General features: G+C 38.2%; 1 protein-coding gene across 1 annotated transcript in view; it reads left to right on the top strand.

Annotated features, from left to right (window-relative positions):
* The window catches only part of EYS (eyes shut homolog), a 1,254,974-nt gene that overhangs the window by 1,152,714 nt on the left and 76,042 nt on the right, over positions 1–26,218 (top strand). The window contains 1 exon segment of the mRNA XM_040983150.1: positions 3,348–3,520. Within this exon segment, the coding sequence (XP_040839084.1) occupies positions 3,348–3,520 (173 nt within the window).

Here is a 26,218-nt window from a genome sequence, read left to right as displayed (position 1 = left end):
TTAGGTTACAGAGCAAACAGCTGGCAGCAAGTGAGGACTTAGTGATGGAGATCCTTGGCGAGATCTAGGTAGTAACAGCCAGGAGCAGTTGTGGCACAATTGCTAGCAAAGAAATTAAACAAGCAAAAAAACCTACTGATTTACAGATGAGATATCTGGTGTTTGAGGAAGTCTTTTTGAACCCCAAAGTACAATTTGAAGTAAAGGGTTTAGATATTCCGTCATCTGACAGAATCTTAACTGATTAAAACTAAAGTTTTTCTTGTAGTGTACTAATGGAATATCCAGATGGGCTAGTGAGCTCTGGACTTGTATCCTTGGTCACGTATTAGGGGATTTTTTTCCCCTTTCTTAGAATATTTCCTAGTGAATATCTTTCCCTCTCTCTTCTCTGGCTGCCTACTTAGTTACATACAGTAAGTCACCTCAGCTTGAGTTTATACAATCAACATCTTACAACAAATAATGAAAGTATAAACAGCAAATGAGGTTTCATTTATCAACAGAACCCAATTAACAACAATGCTTTGCACTGTTTTAACTTAAAAATCTTTTTCCTGTGTTTCAAATCTATTTACAGCTACACATTTAAAGTAGTCCAATCAATATTTAGACTGGTTTGAGTTTTGTACATGTAGTGTCAGCTTTATCATTAAAAGGCTAATTTTGGGTCCAGCATTGTGGCATATTATGTAAAGTTGTCACTTGTGATGCTAAAATTCCATATGGGCATCTCTTCAATTAGTATGCGTTCCTTTATTTTAAATATGTGCATATATATTTCTTTTTATTGGAAAGACAGATACACAGAGAAGGAGATACAGAGAAAGATCTCTTCACTGTTCACTGCCCAAGTGGCTACAATGGCCAGGACTGAGCTAATTCAAAGCTTGGAGCCAGGAGCCTCTTCTGGGTCTCCCACCTGGGTACCTGGATGACTCTTCTGGGTCATCCTGTACTGCTTTCCCAGGCCACAAGCAGGGAGCTGGATAGGAAGTGACGCAACTGGGACACAAATCTAAGCCCGTATGGGATCCTGGTGCATATAAAACAAGAATTTAGCCACTAGGCCACCACACTGGGGCCATTTTCTGATCTAGATATCTGATAATATGTTTGGGAAAGCAATGCAGGATAGCCTAGGTGCCTCACCTTTTGCCACTCATGTGGGTAACCCATGTGGGAACTCCAGGCTCCTGGATTCAACTTGACTCATTCCCAGCTACAGCAGGCATTTGGATAGTGAGCCAGAGGATGGAAGATCTCTTTCCCTCTATGTGTATGACTTTACCTTTCAAAAAAACACAAATCTTAAAGAAAGAAAGAAAAACAACATAAGACTAATTTGATCATTCTGGAATTCAACTTTCCAAAGAGTTACACTCTCAAACTCCACCCCCGAATATAGATTCTTAACACTAAGCTTAATTCCAAGTTAGGTGGTTGGAAGCAAAGTTACATTAGTTTTAAAATAGATCCCAAACAATGTTAAATTTCTAACACTTTAGCCCATGTAAGTATATATCTCCATATACACCAAGTGGTCTGGCCATGTTTTTACCATAACTTTGTGGCAATGAGGAACAGTGTTGGCTGGCTCAGCAGTTCTCAAAATTTTGTTTTATAACTTGGAAAGAGAAGAGTTTGCCTAAGATACTTTATCTTCAACTTAGTGCCATGGATCTGTACTCCCCCCTCCAACTTTGAAAGCCTGTTGGATTCTGTATATGGCTACTTTGTATAAATTACTATAAAATTTCCATAGAGGCTATAAAATGAGTACATTATTGGTCACCTACAGGACTGACTTATGTGTTGGCAAACTCTGAGGGTCCTGAACTTTTCATCTCACCAAAGCCAGTGTGACCTTCTCTTTGATATATAATCTTTCTCCATAGTGCTTCATCTCCCTAACATAGAACATTATGTACAAAAATGGACTTTTGGGGGAAAAAAGCTACCCCTTTCATATTTTAAATTCAGGTATAATCAGGCTGGAAGAATTCTCCTTTTCTGGCAGCAAATTTATTTTGGAGTAAAGAGATGAAAAGATATGGGAAAGGAAAAGAACACACAGAGATGTGTATGAGGCAAGGGGAATTCCATAGACTAGACAACCTTTGCAACTAGGCTGACGGGCAGAAGTAGAAAGATGAAGTATGCTAGCTTCCAAATTTGGAGGTCTGTCCTGATATCTACCCTCAAGAGCTAGCAATCATATTGAGAAGATAAGGTGTAAACAGGAAAAATCAATGCAATCGCACATTCCATATATGATAAGTTATGTGTGTTACAGAAAAAAAAAAAGAAAAATTCATTGGGATTAATTTACTACTAATGGCAGAACCCTCACTAACCCTAACTTTAAAGTTATTAAAAAGGAATAGAATATATTAGCTCACACAGCAGCAGAGTGACTGGACCTGGTACCTAAATAGTGACATCAGCAATCTGTGTCGTTCATTGTCACTTCCATGCCTGTCCTTGGGCCAACAGCATCTGTCAGCTTAGCAGTGGCAGCAGAGAGAAAGCCCTCTGCTAGGAATTCTGTTGAGGTCTTGTCAATCAACCTATATTAATCATGTGACTGGCACCAAGGACCAGGTTTGTCCCCTCCCACACCACAGAGGATTAAAAATATAGAGGGGTGGGACCTCTGAAGGAAAACAGAGGCTATTGCCACTTTAAAAACAGAAAATATAGGAAGAAAAGGAAACAAGAGGAGCCAGAAATAACAAATTCCAAGTTGCTTTTGCCTCCCGAGACTGCTTCCCTGGCAGGCGAGAGGAATATTTTTCCTCGGCTCTGCTTTCAACAGCACTTGAGACCTGGGGCCACCAAACCATATTTTAAGTTGGAGAGTTATGCAGTCATTACAGCTCCCCACTGTGCCTTTTTGCAGAATTACCACAAGTGTACCTCCTGAAGGACTTTGCCCTCTGTGTGCGGAGCTTATCACCAGCTGAAAATTCTCGTCTGAGCTTTGAGCCTCAGATGGTTTTCCTAATATACATGAAGCACTTTATTGATGCAGAACCACACATATTTAATGAAACCCTGCAAGGGTACCTAGAGAATAATAAAAAAAAAAGGATAAATCAAAAATAAAAATAGATAGTTTAAAATAGAAATCATAGCTTTCGACAATCTGTGAAGCCATTAATCTGCTTCCAATGTAAAGTACACAGCTTAAAATACTCAAAAGCTGAAACACAGAATGGAATAAGAAAGATGAAGTGTGATTATAATTTTATCTGTGTATGTGTGCATGCATATATGTGTGTGCATGGGTGAGTGTGAAAAGTATTCTTTTTCTGATTGCTTTTTAATTCCATTTCCTTTCTCAGTGATGGTGAAAGCTGGTTTTGTGAGTGTCCAAGGCTATATTCTGGCAAGCTGTGCCAGTTTTCAAGTTGTGAGAACAACGCATGTGGAAACGGTGCCACCTGTGTTCCAAAGTCTGGAACAGATTTTGTCTGCCTCTGCCCATATGGGAAATCTGGACCTCTTTGTACTGATGGTAAGAGTTGATTATATTTTACATTTCATTTACTTATTTTCACTTTGCTTTGAAAACCAAAAGGAAAAATACAAATAGAAATATCTTCCACTGATTCACGCTACAAATGTCCACAACGACTGCAGTTGGGGCAGAGCAAAGCGAGCAACCTGGAATTCAAACCAAGTCTCCGTGTGGTTGGCAAGGATATAACACTTGAACTGACCTGCCACCTTCTGGGGTCTACACTAGCAGGAAGCTGGAATCAGAAGCAGAAACAGAACTTAAACCCAGGTGTTCCAATTAGAATCACAGATGTCCCAAGTGAATATTAGCCTCTATGCCAAATGCCCACCCTGAATCTTAGATTATTGAACATGGAAAACAGAGAAGTGAAGAGTCCAGAAGTTACTCAGTGTTAACCAACAGCACCTGCATGATCAAATACACTGAATCATTTTCTTGGTTATTTTCAAATCAATTGAGACATGACTAAAGAGACTGATCACTGAGGAAATATTCCTCAGCCTCTACGAGTCATTACAAGGAAGGTGACAAGTTCTTCCTGAAGTAAGACTAGAAAACATTCCATGACAAAATCCCAAATAAGAAAATAGCAAGGGAAATCGAGGACAATGCATGGAATCAAGTTCTTTTATGTCATGTTAGCAAATGAGACTGTAATATTAACAAATCTATGTATCACAGCCCAATTATTTCCTATTAAAGATAACAAAGCCCATAATTAAATATTATAAACCAAGAAACTAAGTCCCAAATAACAGTTATGCACTTCTCCTTGGGAAAAATCCAAGATGACAATTTTTAAATGACAAAGTTACAGGATACTGTATATAAGATCATGTAAGAAATAAACATGCTAAGAATTTAATGTTAGCTTTGTTGTACAGTAATAAATGTCTGTAAGTATTATCAGAAATAGAAAGCAACTGGCATTCATTTTTAATCAATACAGGACTACACTTGTTTCATGTATCATGACTATTTTTGCCATAAAGATAAGGCTTACTCTTCTAGCACCAAAGATATGGCTACCCAAATAAGCATAGGGTCTGGTGCTCTCCAGGCACACACAGTGAAGCTAACAAACTCAGCCTGTGATGGCTCACTGAAAAAATAGGCATTGTACCCTGAATTGACAGCTAGGAAACTGACACCAGAATGAAGAATTGGTGACTAAACAGTCCTGAAGGGTATGAGGAACATAACTTCAAAGGGAACTGCGACCGTGAACATGCATGCAGCTAGAAGGACGTCAGAAGAGAGTTCAGAAGTACTAGTTCTAGCAACTTCTCTCTGTGTAGAAGTTAGCCGTTGTTATCAGAAAAAAACAAAATAGCCTGGGGCTGGTTGAAGTCCTCTTTTCCTCTGAAAATCACATGTTTCTCGGGCAAAGTCATTCTATTTAAATAAAAGCTATTGAAAATACCACTGGTTAGAGCGTAAGATATGAAATGAAAATTTATAAGAATGCCTTCATGTCTTGAATCTCATTAGAGTCCAAAGACAAAGAGAATTTATAGAGTATTGAGACGGGGAAAAAAGACAAAATCAGGCTCTTAAGCTGAGTTTAAGAAGAAATTTTGGTATGTACCCATCTAGTGTAATTTCTTATAATAAGTAGCTATTACCACAAAAGTACCAGAACTAGATAAAGATATCAGGAATGTAAAGATTTTCAGGAAAACTGAGGCTCAATGCCATGTGGAACTCATCTACTGTTTTAGAAAATGAAAAGCAGCTCAAGAGTTGAAACAAAATTTGAGAATTATGAAGGAAATGGACAAGTGACTGACAGAAGTAATCTCATTCCGAGAGCATTGCTTTATATAAATCATAAAGACAAGGATAAGCCTTGGAGGAAGAGGTATTCATATTAACACCTAAAAAAATTGGGAGCACAGCTTGCAAAGAATAGCTATCGAAGTTTCAGAAAACAGATGCTTCAGAGGAAAGATAGAACCTTTTTCTTTTTTTTTTTTTTTGGAAGAATAAAAGGTGTTACTGTGGCTGGTACGTGTCTTAGTTCATTCAGGTTGCTGTAAGAGAAAGTCTTGGACTGGAGTGCTTCTAAACAATAGAAACACTTTTCACAGATCTGGAAACTGGGAAACCAAGATCAAGGTGCCAGCAGATTTCGTTCAGATGAGGGCTGGCTTCCTGGTTCATGAGTCATAGCCTTCCCATTGCGTTGTCACACACTGCAAAGGACTTGCTGATCCTGTGTTAGGACGTAATTGCGTTTATAAGAACTCAACTTTCAATTTCCAGAGGTCTGATCTCCAGATGGTATCGCACTGAGGGTTAGGCTTCAACATATTAATTAGGGACATATGAACTTTCCATCTGTAGGAATAAATGAGTAAGGAAGAAAATAATATCTGATATGTGCAGGGTCTGTATCACATGTCAGCAGTGTGAGGGCTTAGTAAAAAGCATTTTGTTTACTTTAAACTCAAAGTGATAGGCAAAGGGAAACACAGAAAGTGAAAAAGACATCTTCCATCTTCTGATTCATTCCTCAAGTGGCCACAAAAGCCAGGATTGAAGCAGGCTAACACCAGATCCCAGAACGCTATCCTGGTCTCCCCGGTAGGCAGCAGGGGCCCAAGTTCTTGGGCCATTATCTGCTGCTTTCCCACTTGCATTAGCAGAAAGCTGCACTGGAAGCCAAACAGCCAGGACTTGAATGGCATGCCTATATGGTTGCTGACATAGCAAGCATAGCAAATAACCCACTGCAGCACAATGCTGGTCCAGGGCTCCAGTTTTATTGCCTATTTCTAGATGCCTTAGGAAGCCACTGGGATGCTCCAGATACAAGTGTTTCTGTTTGAAACAGTCTATCACGGTAGTCCTAACGAAGGGTGATGGCAGTGGAGATAGAAATAAATATGTAAGCTTGGAATTTGTTCTGTGAATATAGTTGACAGAATTGGTGAGACGAATGTTAACAGGGTAGAACCAGAAACAGAGTTTAGATTCCTTTATTTTATTTACTTGAACTGTTGGGCAGATGGTGATGCCATGAGGAAGAATAGAGACATTATAGGGTATTTCATAAGGATTATCAAGGGGTAAGCAAGAGTTTTAGTTTGGACAGATGAAGAGGAGAAAACAAAAAACCCTGTTTGATCTCCAAATGAATGTAATATGTGGACAAACAGATGTCTGACAGCTGATGTTGTTGCTTCGAGGATATATCACAACTGAAGATGCAATTTGACAAGTATTGGAATAGAAGAAGTGGTTAAAATTATATAACTTTAGACTGTCTAAGGAGAAAGAGAATTGTAGATAATGACAGATAGATACATTGTGGATACACGCCTAGATTACCCATACTTAGGTAACTGATGAAAGAAAGCCACATTATATAACAATGCAATCCATGACTCCCTCACTCCCACAAACATTAGCAATCAGCTTTCATCCCATAAATATTGTTCCTTTTATGCCGTGGATTCCCCCACGAAAGTAGCACATGAATAAAAAAGATTGCAATCAAGTTGTTTAACTCAAAGTACAGCAACACTCAGGAAACAGGTGCATAACCCTAGAGAGAATGCAGTAGAGATGGGGAGAAAGTACAAAGGCACTTTTGGAGTGAAACATTCCATGGGCAGTTCTGCTTGCCTTTGCTGGGATCTTCACAGAAACTACATAAAAAGGAATTTCAGGTTTTCTGCTCAAGAAGCCTAGGAGAGAAGCATTTAACTAGTGACTGATGATTCATTTTGATTGACAATGGTCCCATAGGACATTAATTTCCCCATATGTCTAAATTGCTCTGCAATGCTGCAAAGTGCAGGTATCTTAGTTGAGAGCCTAGGAAAAACAGAAACTGATGATGAAGGAAGGGGCGCTTAATGTATCAACATTCCATCCTGACTCAAGGGTTACTCGCTGCAGGAGCCATCTTTGCATCAAGCAGGCATCACCATGAGTGTGATGTGGTCCCTCCCCAAGTCAGCTCTTGGTCCATTCATTATTACAGATCTAAAATCTAGGAGAATAATTATAGAATGCTGAATATGCATGTATTTATAGATAAAATCAAAGAACAAACCCCTAGGCCTATTTTTTGTCCAATGTACACATTTTAGAACAGACTTAACGTAATACATGGTACTTTGCTTTTGATTAATACCAGTATATGAAAAATCAGCTAGTTTCATTGCATCAGTAGTTTTGTCAATCACATACCACCATCCTTTCAAATAATATCCATTTCTACCACCCAATACACTCTTTAGAGATAATAGAAAATATAAATGGAATATTTCCAACCTTGTTGATAATTCCAGTAAGGAATCCATCATTGGGGTTGATAGCAGTGACAACCAGATAGAAGACAAATAAATGTTACAAATAGAAAATCTGCAGTATAATTCCTTTATAAAGACCTTCCCTTTCCACACCTCATTCATATTTTCTATTGCCAATTCTGTACAAGAATAAAACATCTTTTTGTTATCTTAACTGTGTCATTCTAAAGACAAAGGGGGAGTACTTTATTACATCTCTCATCCTGTTAAGTTCCTCCTATAAATATTTCTAAATTAATACACCTTAGCCTGCCAATTTAGATCTCTCAACAAAATACTACCCTTGAGAAAAGTAGGAAAACATATTGAGAGCTCAGATTCTAGAGTAAATCTGACTGGGTTAAAATTGCTCTTCAACTTCTGTGTAGTCAGCCAAATGATCGTGGACAAGTTCCTTGATCTCACTGTATTTCACCTTCAGTGAGACTCGTACTAGAACTTGCCTTCAAGTCCTCATGAGGATTAAATAAGATAATATATGTAATGTTTAACACATTTTTAGCATCTATAAAATGATATTATTTTGTCAAGGTGGTCAGATTAATATTCTTACCCTTACATGGAATTTCTACAAGATGTCCATCCCAACTAAAAAGAACATTCTCTAGAATCTAAGTGAAACTCAGTTAATTTTATCTTAAGAATTTGCCAGAATCAGTGTTGTAGCACATCATGCTAAACTGTTGCCTGTGATGCTCACATTCCGTGTGATTGCTGATTCCTGTCTTGACTGCTCTACTTCCAATTCAGCTTCCTGCTAATGCATGTGGGATATCAAATGGAATAAGGCCCAAGCAGCTAGGCCCTGGTACCCAAGTGAGAGATCTAGTTGGAGTTCCAGGTTAGAAGCATTGAGTTGGCCCAGCGTTTCCCATTATAGCCTTTTGGGGAATAAATAGGAATAAGGTTAGAAGTCTCCCTCCCTCCTTCCTTCTTTCTTTGATTCCTTCCTTCCTTCCTCTGTCTGTCTCTCTCTCTCTCTTTCTCTCTCTTTCTCTCTCTCTCTCCCCTTTCCCCCATCTCTGCCTTTCAAATAAATAAAATAAATTTTCTGTAAGAAACAATTTTTCAGGACCAATGTGATGGCTTAGTGGCTAAAGTGTTCACCTTGCATGCACCAGGATCCCACATAGCCATTGTTTTATATCCCAGCTGCTCCACTTCCCTTCCAGCACCCTGCTTGTGGCCTAGGAAAGCAGTAGAGGATGGCCTAAGGCTTTGTGACCTTGCACCCATGTAGGAGCCCAGGAGGAAGCTCCTGACTCCTGGCTTCAGATTGGCTCAGCTCCAACCACTATGGTAACTTGGGGAGTGAACCAGGAGATGGAGAATTTTCTCTCTGTCTATTCTTCTCTTTGTAAACTTGATTTTTCAAGAAAAATAAATAATATTTTTTTAAAAAATTAAAAGAAAGAAAAGAAAAAAGGAAAGAAAAAGAAAAAAAATTTTTCCTGCATTAGCAACAACTATTTGCAATGATCGAGGACAACCCAAGGCATTACAAAATCAGGGAGGAAAGCAGCACCCCAGGGACTTGGATAATCACCAGGCTATTTAAGGACAAGATACTGCTGTAAAGCAGCTTAACGTCAGACTAACATTTTGTAACAGCACATTTCAAGTACATGTAATTTTTTGTCATGTCAGCTTATAATTCTTTTGATGGCATCCCCTCTCATATGCTCCAGCTTTCTCTGCACCACAACAGCTACTTGATTGCCCTATTATTCGGTACATCTCTGAATCCCTCATTTGCAACCACATTTACATCTATATTTCCCAGCTCCTGGTTAAAAAGAAATGCCAAAAGTTCAAACCACATCCCAGAAGAGACAGGGACAACTGTAGCCACACATCACAAGGCTAGGATGGTGATTTTTCTCTCGCTCAGTTGAAGGCAGCTTTTGAGTAGCATTTTTTCTTCCTCAAGGACTGAGGAAAATTATCCTTTCCTTTTGCTCAATGGCAAAGTGAACATCTCCTGAGTTTTACATACACGCCTCACCTCCTATTTTAGTATATACAAAGAGAAAAAGTTAGATTGGCACACATGTAAAAAATCACTTTGAATAAATATATATTTTAACATACACTCAAATGCTCTTGGGAAATAACCTCGATGGACTTTTGCTACCCAATCCATCAGTGCATAGCATTCGTGCTTCTCTTTCTCTAGAAAGCAGAAGACCCAGCACAGCAGCTTACCGTCTTGGTGTTACCACCAGCACCATGTGTTTATATGCAAATGAGCCTGTGTGTGTATCTAGAAAACGTTTTCTGATCAAAATCTTTCATTAGATTTTAAAGTGTCCATGTGTATGAACTTAATGCTTATAATCTCTTTCTGAAAGCATTGCGTTTTCTCCTAATGGTCAATGTGGATTTTGGTTATACATAGCTATGTATAGTGTCATATATAGCCATAAATATAGAAAACATATGCACAATATGTACACACATACATAACATAAGAAAGTAGGGGCTTTTGATTTGGGAAGTCAGAGTCTTCAAATTGTCTGTTCAATATACACTGTCAGTTTTTTTCCTTTTTTAAATTTACTTGTAGAAATCTTTAATAAAGCATTGAATCTTAGATTATAAGATGAATTAAAATATATTATCTCACAAATTTTGGACAGATGACTGAGAATGAGAGAAGGCAGGAAAAGGAAAGTATAATCCTATAATTGTATTTGTGAGCTACATTAAATCTGTTCTTTTTATGTTAAAAACAAGTGGGAAAAAATATTCTGCAGGGAGAGTGTCTAACTGAGAGAGAGAGACACTAAGAGAGGGATCTTCCACACTGAGCAGACTGGTCCAGACTGAAAGCAAGAGCCCAGAAATCCATCCGGGTCTCCCATGGAGGTTGCAGGGGCCACCACCTGCTGCCTTCTCAGGCACATTAGCAGGTAGCTGGACCTGAAGCAGGGCAGCTGGACCTGAAGCAGGCTTCTCATACGGGATGGAGGTGTTGCTAGCAGCAGCTTACCTCACTGTACTGCAGTGCCTGTTCCAACACTTGATTTCAGTGAAGGTAGGAATGTACCAAGTTAAAATTTTCCAGCCTCCCATTAAGTAGAATATGAACACAGGTCTATCATATGTAAAAAGAAGGGTTCGAATATTGTATTGACATCTAGAAAATGCCCTTAGAGAAACATGAATACTCAACCTTGCATCTTTCTGAAGCTTAAAATATGGACGAGATGACTGAATTCCAAGAATTCTCCTGAATCATGGCATGTGTGACCTTGGGAGTGGAAATATATGCTAGGATGTCAAATCAAAAAGCTGAAATCCTCTTAAATTGAAAGTTACTATAAAACCACCAAACTAATCTGGGATTGTATACCCATAAACTTCTTGTTAATAAGAGAAGTAATTTACTTTCCTTAAACATAGTAATTTTTTTTATCTGTTATCTGCTTTATGCAACTAAACCTGATCAAACTGATAGTTTTAATATTTACCTGAACTATATATACTTTGATATGTTTTCTTAAAATTTTATTTTTATTCTGATATGTTTTCTTAAATTTTTGCTTTTTACCCATGAACCCTTGGGCTCCTTCTTAAAGACAGAAAAAGGAATTTCTAGTTGTATCTTATTTATTTCAACCTGGTAGATACAATAAAGTACAAGTGTAGAGGCCACTGCCATGGCTCAATAGGCTAATCCTCCACCTTCCAGTGCTTGAATCACATATGGGCACTAGTTCGTGTCCCAGGTGCCCCACTTCTGATCTGGCTCCCTGCTTTTCACCTAAGAAAGCAAGCAGAGAATGACCCAAGTCCTTAGGACCCTACACACCCATACGGGAGAACCAGAAGAGACTCCAGGTTCCTGACTTCAAATTGGTTTAGCTCTGATCTGTGCCAGCTGGGGAATCAAAGAGCAGATGGATGATCTAGCTCTCTTCTCTCCAAATCTCATTTTCTAATCATTTTTTTTTAAATCTTAAAAAATAAATTATAAGCTTAGGAAATATTTTTACGTCTTAATAAAATTCTTATTACAATACTTATTTTTTTAAGTTTAAGAGAAACAGAGATGGAGGTATATCTACATAGAGAGAGAGATCGCTCACGGGTGCACTCCCCGAAATGGCTGCAATGACTAGAGTTTAGCCAGTACAATGCAGGAATTTTTAATTTAATCTGGGAACAGGGGCCAAAGGCCTTGGATTATCATCTGCTGCTTTCCTAGGCACATCGGCAGGGAGTTGGAATCTGAAGTAAAATTACTGGATAAACCATCTAGGATACCGGTGTTGCAAGCAGCAGTTAAACCTGCGCACCACAATACCAACCCCGGAATATTATTTCACTACAGAGACAATGTGGGAAGCAGTAAAAAAAAAAATAAAAATAAAAATCGTTAAATAGCAAATTTAAGTCTTTCTTTGAATTTATACTTCATATTAAAACCACTACATCAGGCATTTCTAATAATCACACTAAATGTAAAACAAAAGTCAAATTTCACATCTCAATTCCTAGGCAGTTATACATCTTATGTCCACATTTAAGCAAAGAATGCATCTCTTTAATCATCAAATTCTTACACTTTGTCTGCATCGATAGAACACAAAATACCATAGGCCACTTTTGATTGTTCATTTCAGCATTTGGCCCTTATTTATCAACCTCACACAACTCTCTCTTCCAAAACAGCATTTCCTGCATATTAAAAATGTCCTTAGAATTGATAGAATACAAACAAGCAGAAAAACAAATGAATTTTGTAGACTATCTGGGGAAACTTTTGCAGTTTGTCCTGAAGATCATCGGAGAATACAACCTTGCAGATTTGTCAGTCCAGGAACTTTCACAAAGAGGTTTTGGGTTTTAGGGTTTTTTTTTTTTTTTTGGTCTCAATTGAATACTGTCATATTATTGCACACCAAACAGGTTATGCTTGGTCAGTTTAAGAGCTATAATAATGTGATGCACCTGCCAGTTACTAAGCAATGGAGATTTTAAACACATTTATTATGCATAAAATGAAATATTTATGAAATGAAATGGATTAGAGGCTGAGTAAATTTATGCCACATCAAAAACCATAAAGTTGATATTTTATGTTAAAGCAATTGAATTGATTGATTGTTAGAAGTGAAATAATGGTGGATGGAGCTGTCCATTTGTGATATAAATTGCCAGTCAGTATTAGCAGCTACTCAAGTTTTTCTTTACTCATATCCCTGACAAACTCGTATTGAACCTTCGTAATATTTTGTTACTCTATTCCTTTTATTTTTATTTTTTATTTTTTTTAATATTTATTTTTATTGCAAAGTCAAATATATAGAGAGGAGGAGAGACAGAGAGGAAGATCTTCCATCCAATGATTCACCCCCCCAAGTGAACACAACAGCCGGTGCTGTGCCGATCCGAAGCAAGGAGCCAGGAACTTCCTCCATGTCTCCCACATGGGTGCAGTGTCCCAAAACTTTGGGCCATCCTCAACTGCTTTCCCAGGCCACAAGCAGGGAGCTAGAAGGGAAGTGGAACTGCCAGGATTGGAACTGGCACCCATATGGAATCCCTGAGCATTCCAGGTGAGAACTTTAGCCACTAGGCTACCACTAGGCCACTGCGCTGGGCCCTTCTTTGATTTTTAGAAATGGCATCCTATTTTCATTATGATAAAATAAGACTGCTTAAAATTATGTATAAATTTGGCATGAGAGGTCTCCCGTTAACCCAATGTTCCCCACATTAATTACCTTCTGTCAGAATGGTGTTCCCACTATTTATACATACCTTTTAAATGTTGGCCTTGTATCACGCCAGTCCTATCCTCAAATTGTACATGGCACAAAGGTAAGGCCCACTTACACCTTGCTTATCATTGAACCTGCAGAGCAACAGGTGGTGCCTGACACCTGGTGCCTGCCAAGATTTTGTAGAATTGAAAATAATCTGAACATACATTAGAATATTCATCTCAACTGTTGCTCTGAGTCTACTATGGTGCCTATTATTAGGAGATAATTAATATATATATATATATTGAATTTGAAAAATAACAAAATGAAATAATCAGTGAATGGACAAAAAAGTGCTCAACATTTGGTAATGGCCTACATGATCATTTAATATAATTTTCTACTCATTGCTGTGGCCAGATGCGAATACCCATATAATTATACTTCACATATTTTAATAGGCTCAACAAAACTTTAAGATTTACACTTTTAGAGGTATCATTACAGTAAGAAAATTCCAAAATAAAGAGTACTTGTCAACCCACACAAACAATTTTTTTTTTAGAAAAAAACAAAGTGTTAGTTTAGCAGGGGACTATTTTCAGGAAATACCTGTTGTTATAGAATGTATTGGTCAAAATGATTTAACTAACAACTCAGATAAATACATAATTTACATTTATTATTCATGATTTGACCATTGAGATTGCTTAGCATTTTGAGTTTCTGAGATGAAAATCAAATTTGGGAAAAACAAGAAGAAAAAAGCAAGATAGATAAAAAAGGAAACAGTGACAGAACAGGACAATAAAAAGTGAGAAAAGAAGAAAGGAATGGGAAAAGAGAAAATTTCCAAAAATTAGTTTATTTCTAATTCCAACTTCACTTGTGCCCAGGTTGTATTCAAACTATCCAGTGATGCAAAATATATGATGTCTGCAGATACTGAACCTTTTTGCCTCACTAAGAAATAAAGGATAAATGCACACTTAAGGAGAAACAAGCTTGTATTATCAAGTTATGATCCCAATTTTCCTGTAATGACAATATTCTAAATCTTCAATGTGAACATCATTTTAAAAGGAAGTTATGAAAACAAAATATCTGAATTATGACTCAAACCTCAAAACATACATATCAACAATGATTCCTCAAGGGCTATTTGAGTCTTTATTTTCCAGAAGAGAGGATATTATAAAAATTATAATACTAAAAATCAGATTTCCTCTTCATTTCTGCCATTTGAAAAGAAATGAATTTTTTAAATTCAGATTTTCGGTCCCAGTATTGTGGTTAAGTCATCACCTACGTTTCTGGTAGCCTGCAGGCACTCTGAATTGAGTCCCCACTGCCCCCCTTGTGATGCAGCTCTCTATTGGTGACCTGGGCAAAGCAATGAGAATGGCCCCAATGCTTGGGTACCTCCTCCTAAATGACCTTGGAAAAGCTCCTGGCTCCTGCCTTCAGTATGGGCCAGCTCTGGCCATTGCGGCCATCTGGCCAGTGAGTCTCCACACCAAGTTAGTGTCTGTTTCTCTTTCCCTCTCTCTAACTATTAACTTTTAAAGAAGGAAATCTTTTTTTTTTTTTAAAGATTTATTTTTATTATTTTTTATTGGAAAGGCGGATATACAGAGAGGAGAGACAGAGAGGAAGATCTTCCGTCCGATGATTCACTCCCCAAGTGAGTGCAACGGCCGATGCTATGCCGAGCCGAAGCCAGGAGCCTCTTCCGGGTCTCCCACGCGGGTGCAAGGTCCCAAAGCTTTGGGCCTTCCTCGACTGCTTTCCTGGGCCACAGACAGGGAGCTGGAAGGGAAGCGGGGCTGCCGGGACTAGAACCGGCGCCCATATGGGATCCCGGGCGTGCAAGGCGAGGACTCAACCACTTGCGCCACTGCGCGCCGGGCCCAGAAGGAAATCTTTTTTAAAGAAATATTCAGATTTCAAGAGTACTTTAAAAAGTTCAATGCTTAAGGTATTTTTAATTAAATAATTTTCAGGTTGACCAAATGATAGACAAACACAGGAATATTTTTAATTCCTGTTTTTTAAGGAGACGGTGCATGTATCCTATATATAGGATTTTCTGGCCATATATCACTTCCCTTCCTCTTCTGACGGTCAACCCCGGACAGAAAAACTTTTGTGTCAGTAGCTTATAAAGTTAACATGGCTCTTTGAAAGTCAGCATTTTACTGTCTATTTTAACTTGCATACTTGACTGAACACCTGGCATAGGACATTCAGTCTTTTCCAGAGGGCAGATCTAAATATTGCACCTAATGACTCAGCCTCAAAAATGACATTTTGTAACTCCCTTTACCATTCTAAAAGTGGCCAAGGAGATTTTGAATCTCGACTTTTTTTTGTTCTTGTGTATTAAATCAACTTGGAATTGTGAGACCCTTTCTGGCCTAGACCTTTTCTCTCTGGAGGAGAAAAAGCTGTCATAAGGGTGAATGACTAATCATTCTGTTTGTTGGAGTGTATCCTTGTCACTCTCCAGGTGAATGGCTTAACATACACCCTGCTGACAGCAAGCACCAAGGGGCTTCCCAGAAGGAATATCACAGTGGCTGCCGTGCTGGGTCCCCTAAGTGCATGTCAGCATAACTTTCTTTCTTAACCGTGATGGGGTTTTTTTTTTTTTTCCCTGAGATAGCTGTATCCACTGCATTTTAAATGTGATTGCCTGTGTAAATTTTTAAAGTAGAATGTTTAAGAGAGATAATCCAGAGGAGGTGTGGTTTTTTTTTTTTTTCAGTTTATGGACTGTAAAATCTCTTGACAGTATTGCATATTTCTCACCTCCATTAAGCCTCTTTTTTTCAGACTTGTAATAAACACTTCAAAAAAGAGTACATCTTTAGGACCCTAGTTTGGAGCTTCTTAATTTTGGTTTGCATCAGTGTAGCCAAAGCAGAATGGAAAGCCTCAGCAGACATTTTTTCTTCAACATTACAATAGCTTGGGAATTACCTGATTTCCCACACTGAAAATTAAAGGATGTAAGCTGTCTCTCTGCCAATGGCTTAAAGCTCTTTTGGTTATCCAATACTTGCCCTGTTGGAACAGAAGAAAATAAGAACACCTGTGCAATACACAAAGGGCTGCAAATTTATGGCTGTATTAAGAAAAGGCTAATTATAACCTGATAAAAGATCCCCTAGACAAAAGCCTATCTCCAGAGAAGCAGCTTTTGAAAGACACAAACTTAGAAATTACTATATCCCAGATGTGCTAGCCGGTAACATTGTGTTATTTGAGGCATTCTTAAATATAAAAAACAACAGAACAAAGTCTGATTTTTCTCCTCTCTAGAATAGAGGACATGGTGGGGCAGCTTAGTCAACGCCTTATTCCTTTAACACCTGCCTATTGTTAATTAAGGAACAGTGTAGTTTAAGGAACCTTGAACAGGTGTGATTAATTATCCAGTCCTTGCATCCCTTTACAGGTGGTTATATGAAAGTTAGCTCTGTTAAACTAGAAATGTGCTGTGATGGAAAAGCCCTACACTTTGAGATGTGTAACAAGCAACTGAATTTGAGCAAGTCGTTTATCTCTTACACCTCTTTGTCAGCTAGCGATCAGAAGGGGCCTCTCAATCTTATCCCTAAAAATACTCGAGGAAGAAGAATCACAGGTAACTTCAGCTTAGTTTCTTTTGTTTAAAATTGTATTCATTTTTATTGGAAAGGCAGATTTACAGAAAGAAGGAAAGAGAACGAGAAAGATCTTCCATCTGCTGGTCTACTCCCAAAATGGCCACAGTCGCCCAAGCTGAGCCAATCCAAAGCCTGAAGCCAGGTGTATGTTCTGGGTCTCCCATGTGGGTGCAAGGATGTAAGGCATGGTCATCCTCTACTGCTTTCCCAGGCCATAAGCAGAGAGCTGGATGGGAAGTGGAGCAGCCAGGATACGAACCTGCACCCATATGGCATGCTAGCACTTACAGATAGCAGATTAGCCATTTGAGCTATCACACCTGCCCCTGAACTTTAGTTTCCTTCGTGTCTGCATCACCACAGTCCACAAAATGCCTAGTAGGTATCAGCATGTCTTGAACACTAGCAATCCAGACAGTTATAAGTGCTTTATAAAATAGTAAAAATATGAAACAAATGTTTAGTTGTATAATATTTAGCTGTAGAAAATCCATTCCATCATTTAATCATTTAACAAATACAACTTAAGAAATTCATGTGCTAAGCCTCACCCAGGTACTGGGCAAAATATAGCAAGCTAAATATGAGTAGCTTTGGATCTCAATAAAACAAACTACAAAGGTAGAAAGAATACAAATTTTTATAATGTGTGGTCTAGCATGACAGCTTAGTGGCTAAATCCTCACCTTGCATGCACCAGGATCCCATATGCATGCTGGTTCATGTCCCATATACTTGACTTCCCACCAAGCTTCATGTTTGAGACCTGGGAAAGGAGTAGAGGATGGCCCAAAGCCTAGGGACCCTGCACCTGCCTGAGAGACCCAGAAGATGCTGCTGGCTCCAGGCTTCAGATTCAATCAGCTCCAGCCATTACAGCCACTTCGGTATGAACCAGCACCAAAGATGGAAAGATCTCTCTCTCTCTCTGTCTCTCCTTTCTCTGTAAATCTTCGGCCTAGGGGGATGGGTAATCCTGATAATTTGTGGGTCTTGTCGAAGAGAGAGAACGCAGGCAGAGGGTCGAGAAGGGAGAGGGTTGGTAGAGGGAAGTGGAGGGAAAGGGGGGAGGGGTCCGGGGGAGGGGTGGTAGAGTAGATAGATAGATCCATATGGGGATGTTGGGGTGGGGGGACTCTCTCATAAGGGCGGGTCGGTTTTTTTTAATATGATTGCTGCTGTGGAGAAGATAAACAGATGCCATGTTAGGAAATAAAGAAGAATGGAGTGGGTAAACCTACTCCCTGCAATGCTGGCATCCCTTATGTACACCTGTTCATATAGCAGCTGTCACTTCGGTCCAACTCCATGGTAATGGTCAAGCAAGAGCAAGAGAAGAACGACCCAAGAATGTGTGCCCCTGACACTCATGGGAGAAATTTGGAAGAAGCTCTTGGTTCCTGGTTTCAACCCAGTCTATCTCTGACTGCTTGGACTGAATGAGAAAACTATTTTTTTGCTCATTCTTTCTGCCTTTTAATAGATTGATTGGTTGAAAATGGAAAAGTATGAGGGGGGATTTAGACTGTCAGCAAAGAATTTTATTTTAAAAAGCAGTAAAATTATTAGTGTATAGGACAAGACAGTTACAGTGTGAGTGACTTTAGAGATAAACCGAGAGTAAATCTTTCACTCTGAAGGCATTTATTTATTTATTTGAAAGGCAGAATGACAAAGAAACAAAAAAAAAAATTTTCCATTGCTGGTTTACTCCCAAATGGATGCAAAAACCAGGCCTGGGTGAGGCTGAAGACAAGGAATTCCACCTGTAGTTGTAAGGGGAAGCCGCCACTGCAGTTTTTTTTTTTTTTTATCTACTTCATGGATAGTGATTCTGAGAATTTTTTAATGTGTCTGTTGATCGTTGCATTTTATCCTTTGAAAATTCATATCCTTTGAGCATCTCTTCTTTTTGTTAAGTTTGCTGTTGTTGCTGCTGCTGTTGCTGTTATCATTGTGGTGGAAAAGGCAGACTTAAAAGAGAAACAAATGATCTTCTGTGCACTGGTTTGCTCCAAAGTGGCCACAAGCCTGAGCTGAACCAATCCAAAGTCAAGAGCAAGGAGCCTCCAGGTCTCTCACGTAGGTGCAGGGTCTCAAGGCTTTGAACCATCCTCTGCTGCTTTCCCAGGCCACAAGCAGGGAGCTTAGCGGGTAATGTGGCATCCGGGACACAAACCAGCACCTATTTGGAATCCCGGCTCATGCAAAGCAAGGATTTGGCTACTAAGCCATCACGCTAAGCCCTGCCCATTTCTTTATCTGTCTGCTTTGTTGTTTTTGAGTTTCTGGGGCTCTTTATGGAACCTGAATATTAATCTTTTTATCAGTTATATAATTTGAAAATATTTTCTCCCTTTCTGTTGCTTGCTCCTCACTTGACAGTTTGGTGTAATACCGTTTGCTTGTTTGCCTTAATTGCCTATGACACTTGTAGGTTCTTTTTCCAAGAAATCTTTGCCCATATCTGTTTACTGCAGCTTCTTCATGTTTGTGTTTTCTAGTTGTAGATTTAGATCCTTGATCCATTTGTGTTGATCTTTGTGTAGATATAAGGTAGGGGTCTTGTTTCACGCTTCTGCACCTGTAAGTCCAAGTTTCCCAGTATCACTTGTTGAAGAGACTGTCCTTTCTCCCTGGGTTGGATTCAGGTCGTTTGTTAAAAACCAGTTAGATGTAGGTGTGTGGGTATATTTCTGGGTTTTGTATTGTTTCACTGAGCTGCATGTCTGTTTTCATGCCAGCACCCAGCTGTGTTGATTACATCTCCCTGTCACACTTCCTGATGTGCGGTCTTGTGATGTCTTCAGCTTTGTTTCTGTTGTTTAAGGTTGGTTTAGGACTTTTTTCTTCTTTCCTCCTGCCACTATGGCAAGAGGCTTGGGTTTTTTTCTTCTTTCTCCTGCCACTATGACAGGAGGTACGGGTTCTTTCTCTCTTGAAGCCCCCTCCTGTCACTAGAATGGGAGTCTGTCTTCTCAGATTTTCTAATAAATCTTGCTTTAAGACAAACAAACCAAAAAACAAACAACAACAACAAAAAAAGGTTGGTTTAGCTATTTGGGATATCTTGTGTTTCTGGATAAAATTTAATATTTTTTTCTAGAAATAAGAATGTCATAGATATTTTGATGAGGATCTCATTGAATCTGTAGATTGCTGTTGCTAAGCCAGAGGCTCTGCACACTACAACCAACAGAAATGCTTTTTTAAAATCCCCGCTAAAAAAATTGCCTTTGCTAGTCTGCACATTTTGATGGTATTAATTCCACTGAACTATAAAATATGAACTTTTTCCATTCTTTGGTGTCTTCTATTTCTTTTTAAATCTTTTCTACAATCACTGTAGAGATTCCTCACACCGTTAGTTTAGTTTAGTCCAAGGTATTCATAATTTTTTGTGGCTATCGTGAATGGGCTCACCTTATAAGTACTTTCTCAGCCACAGAATTCTTTGTTAATACAAAGGCCATCGATTTTTATTGTTTGGTTTTTATCTTGACCAAACTCTCTCATGAATTTCAATAATCTATTAGCAAAGCCTTTTGGTTGCTCTATATAGAGAATCATGTTGTCTGTACACAAAGATCGCTTGAACACGTCCAGGACTATAGTGAATAGCAGTAGTGAGACTGGGCACTGTTTTCTGGTTCAGATTATTAATTAAATGCTTTCAATGTTTCCTCATTCAATATAATGCTGGTTAGGGGTTTTCATACCTTGCCCTGGTTACACTGAGGAATGATTCTTCAATACTCAATTTGCTTAAGAATTTATCGTGAAAGGCTTTTGTGTTTTATTAAATGTTTTCTCTGACTCTATTAGAATAACCATGTAGTTTTTCTTCTTCAGTTTGTTAATATGATATAACACATACATTGATTTGCACATGTTCAACATATTTGCATTTGTCCTGAGGCATTCTCTTTCTGGTACTACGTTGCATTGCTTTAGCTAGTATTCACTAGTATTTTGCTGAGGATTTTTGCATCCAGTTCAACAGGGCTAGTGATCTATAGTTCTCTTTCTCTGTTGCATCTTTTTCTGGTTTGGGAATTAAGGTAATACTGGCCTAATAGAAGTTTTGTTTAACTTTCCTCGATTTCAGTTTTTTGAATAGTTTAAGAATTGTAATTAGGTCTTCTTGAAATTGGATAGAATTCTGTAATGAAGTCACCCAGTCCTCAGCTTTTCTTTGTTGGGAGAGTTTATTACTTATTCAGTCTCCATGCGGTGCAAAAGAACCTGAGCTTTAAATCCTGTCTGAGCCTCACTTTCTACATTGATAAGATAGTGATCTAGCTATGCAAACATCTCCCTGTGGTTCTGTGAGAAATAGTTTGGCTAGGGTATCCAAAGCTAGGAAAGAAGGAAAATATAATTCCAGCGTTGAATTCTTCAGAGAGGAAAAAAAAATACACTTACACACTTATGTCTTTAAAAGTCTAAATTAAAATAAATTTCCTCTGAATTTGGATGATTATCCACTCCAAACTCAATGTTTCTTGGTATCTGAACCAAAACTTCACTGACATTAAGAAACTCAGGATTGAGGAAAGACAAAATGTTTCAAACCAGATCTGATCCAGAATACGTTGTGTAACAGCTGGGAGTTTTATTTGATCATGATAAACTACAATAGTTGTAATGTGAACTATACAGGGATGTGAAAATTTTATCCTCAAAGTTTCTGCCTCACATTGTAATGCAATACAGATATTGGAATGTAAACCTATCTGTCGGGATGTCCTTCTGTTTGGCATTTCATGGCACTCACATTCCACCAGTACAGGATCACATCTAATGCAGTTACTCCCCAAAGCCAGAAGATGGCACTAACTTGTAAGGTTTATGCATCTAGAAAGTGCTGCTGCAGGCTGATCACTTGTTCCTTTTACTGGAAGGAATGGCAATGCTCCACATTCTCACCACTTCTCTTGTTTTAATGTAAAATTTTGGTCTTACATTTTTTTCAGACAATTAGATGAATAAGTGAAAATGTTAGGAATTAAGTATGTAATAGAATGTGAGAAAGATTTAATATGAGAAGGAGCTGGAAACCAAATGATCGTATTTGTTTCATGTTTTTGTCTATGACTAGATTGAACATTACAGAACCTTTTAAGTAGATATCTTAATTTTATTCATATGTTGAGTGTCTGTATTTTGCTTCAGAGGGAGTAGATGTGTGTTTCCTATATAAGCCACGGCCAACTATACCATTTATTTCTATTCCCTTTAACTAAAAATCACACTTGTCGCTTACCATTTTTTTTATTTTGAAACGACCATTCTGAACAGTGTGGATGTGTATTCCACAAGGAGCTCATTCAGTGACAGAAATAGAAATGCAAACAACGATCAATCATGAACATGGTTTTATCACCCAATTACATTTCAGCAAGATATTAGACGAAATCTATAGCCATCTTATTAAGGACTTAAAAACGACGAGAGAGTGAACATGCTTATACTCAAATCGGGAGAGACAAACAATGGTCTTGTATTTTGTGTAGATTTATCCATCTTCCTGAGGGTAGCTTAATTTTCCTGACCAAGTTAAATGTGTATTTGAAGATCCAATATGTTGTTGAACACAGTGCTTGGAAAACTGGAATTCTAGAGTCTTCCTAAATCAGCAGTTTCCAGGGGGAAAAAAACTCTATCTACCATCTGTTAGCTTCATTAAAATACCTAAAAGAAGAGGAAGAAATTTATCTTCTCTAGCTTAGCACTCCCTAGTGTCCACTCAGTAGAGGTTATATACAGTAACCCTTATAGAAAACAGAAGCCAAATGAAAACCAACTTCAGGAATTTGTTTTGTTTATAAAATAGAACAATTAGCTTTTTAAAATACAAACACATTAAGGCAGCATGCTCTGTCCTGAAAACAGCATTTTCAAAAATTCCTTTTTTTTCCCTTTTTAACTTGAAGAACTTAAGAACTTTATTAAATGGAAAGTAACATTTTCAAGATAAAACTTATGAAATTATGACTAAAAATTTACTCAACTTATTGATGAAAGCACATTTCTTAAGTTCAGATTCCTAATGCATTATTCTTATTAAATTTATAATACATCATCAAAATCTGCCCACACTAGAAGCACTCGTGTTCTAATAGCATTGCAAAAATCCAGGAACCTTTTAATTCTTTAGAGGCTAGTAACTAGAAAATTGGGGGGGGGGGGAGAATCAATCGATGATTTACATTAATGCTAGTATAAAAATTAAATTTCTCAATTTCACGCAATAGTCCCAATTACTTAGATAAGAGTAGAACAGTTACATAAGTACAGAAATATTCCTTTGACACATCAGAACAGAATAAACTACCAGAAAAATAATTGCAGGAGAAAAATAACATATACCTCATCTGTGTTACGAGGTGTACTTGCATCTATGTCAAGTCCTTTAGAAGTCAAGGATAGAGACTCTTATTTAGAAACTACCCACCTGATGTCTACGGCCATATCACCCTGAACGCACCCGATCTCGTTTGATCTCGGAAGCTCAGCAGGGTCTGGCCTGGTCAGTACTTGGATGGGAGAAATTACCCACCTGAATATGATGCTGGAAGAAAAGGAGAATGAGGAGAAGCAATTATTAAGCAAGAAGCACACTTGGGAGTGTGTGGTGTCACATAAACCAAGTGAAGAAGGCTCAGTCATTAGCTGTGTCAGTTGGTTCTGAGATGGTGAATAAACTGAAAATACAGCACTGACATTGAATTTAGAATGAAGGTGGTTATTGGTGTTCTCATAAAAACAAACAAAAAAACATAGGAAACATAATCTGATGGGAAAGAAATCAAGAATGCATAGTGAATAGAAGAATTGCTGTAGATCTCCTTTAGAAACATCTTCCTGTAATTATGGGCAGAGACAAACTAATAGTAGCTAATTGGGAATTTGGAATTAAGGAAATATTTTAATTTTAACCTGGAAATGTTCTAGTCAAAGTTGAAAGGAATCGGCCACGGATAGGAAGGACAGATTTCAGAAACAATGCCTGTAAAGAGGTGAAGAGTGGATTCAGTATCCAGGCACCGTCAGCCCAGGGGACAGCAGAGGATACGGAGCAAAGTGAAAATCTTAGATATTACAGGAGAAAGAAGAAAGCATAAATTAGTTCTCTTAGAGACTTGCAAACTGACTTCACTGGGCAGATGTTAAAGAGGTACAGGGCTCCGTGACTGAATTCTGTCCCTCAGAGTTGTGGCTAGCCCTGGTATCCAAGGGTCTTCCACAGATTTAAGGAATTAACTTCATGTTTTCCATGAACTTTTTAAAATAACTTTTATGTTTTTTCTTTGTACTTTTCCCATGCTTCACAAAATGTTAGTTGCTCTTTCATCTTTATTTTATACATGAAGAAAGTGGAGAAGCGAAGTACATTTACCCATATTTACATCAAAAGCAAAGAAATGCAAAATCAGACTAGCTGGCTCCAATTGCCTCCCCTCCACATGTCCTCCTATTATGTCAGCCAGTGGGTGCAGCAGGCTACCAATTTCAAGTTTGAAAGGGAAGAAGTTGAAATTTGAGCTATTTGATTTCTTTCTACATCTCAATAACTCATCAGCTGATCATTGTCACTTCCTTACATAAAACTTCAGGAATTCAAATTAAGAGGACTATCTACATAATACTTTAAAAAAGGAGAAATATAGACATATTTAAAATAATAACATGTATTGCTCTGCCTTTAATCAGAATGAGAAAAATCTCCCATGGTAAACATCTTAAATTTTTTTTATTGTATTGGAGAGTCAAAATTAGAGAAAAGAGACAGATCTTCCAAATGCTGATTCACTCCTTAAATGGCAACTGGCCAGAACTGGACCCATCTGAAACCAGGGCAGGAGTCTCCTCTAGATCTCCCATGTGAGTGCAGGGCCTCTGGGTACATGAGTAAGAAGCTGGATCAGAAGTGGAACAGCTAGGACCGCACCCATATGGGATGTCCGTGCCACAGACAGAAACATTCTACTATGTCACACTGCCAGCCATAGTCAGTGTCTTAAAAGCACAAATCTCATTTGAAGCTGACTGATAACTCCCAAAAGTCTGATCTGTGAATTTGGGCAATAAAATAAGCAAATTAAGAAAGTGTCATTGCTGGCTATTGATTATTAAGGGCTTAAAGCCAATGAACATAGGAAGGGGTTCCTCATCCATAGGTCAGTGAGATCGACAGCATTTTAGAACCACCACATCTACCTGGTCAGAACCCGTGGAGTATGTACCGCATACTCCAAGGTTGATGTCAGGTGGCCCTTCCCCATCCTCAGGTACTGGGATGGTTGGGAAGCTGGGTATAGCTTCTTCCTTTATCTTTCCCCTCCCCCTAGAAATGGGAAGAAGAAATAGAAAGTTTGAAAACAATAATCACACCCACTTTTCCTTAACCCTAGATCGCTCCAATCCTGATCAACTACGTAGACATCATCTAAAATTAAAAGAAAAAAAAAAAGACTTGGAAATAATGAGTTTAAAGCTATGATTCTCCAAGCCTGGTTTCTTCAAGGTTCTTTTTTTTTTTTTTTTTAAGATTTATTTTATTTTCATTACAAAGTCAGATACATAGAGAGGAGGGGAGACAGAGAGGAAGATCTTCCATCTGATGATTCACTCCCCAAGTGAGCGCAACAGCCGGTTCTTTGTCAAACTCAGGGAATTCAAGGAGCGTGGGAAGTTTAGGATGAATGCAGAGGGGAATAAAGTATAGCGAGGGCAAAGAAATGAAAAAGAGCCATGTGATCTGTTTTTTCTCCTCAATCCTTGAATAGTTTCACAATAATCACAAGTTTTTTTGAACTGCTTTTTGTCACAAAGAAATCTTTGATGAGATCAAGAATTTCTGATAAGATAAGCTTAAATGCAGAATTATAAAGAGAAATTTTGTGTGCCTCACTGAAAATAGTAACAGCATTATATTTAAGGGCTTAATTAACAGTAATGCATTATTAATCCAGTATCCAG

The sequence above is a fragment of the Ochotona curzoniae genome, unplaced genomic scaffold (genome assembly GCF_017591425.1).
Source record: "Ochotona curzoniae isolate NIBS_2020 unplaced genomic scaffold, NIBS_Ocur_1.0 contig_3819, whole genome shotgun sequence".
Classification (NCBI taxonomy): Eukaryota; Metazoa; Chordata; class Mammalia; order Lagomorpha; family Ochotonidae; genus Ochotona; species Ochotona curzoniae.
Note: the sequence above shows the minus strand (reverse complement) of the source record. Positions and strands in the feature narration are given on the sequence as shown.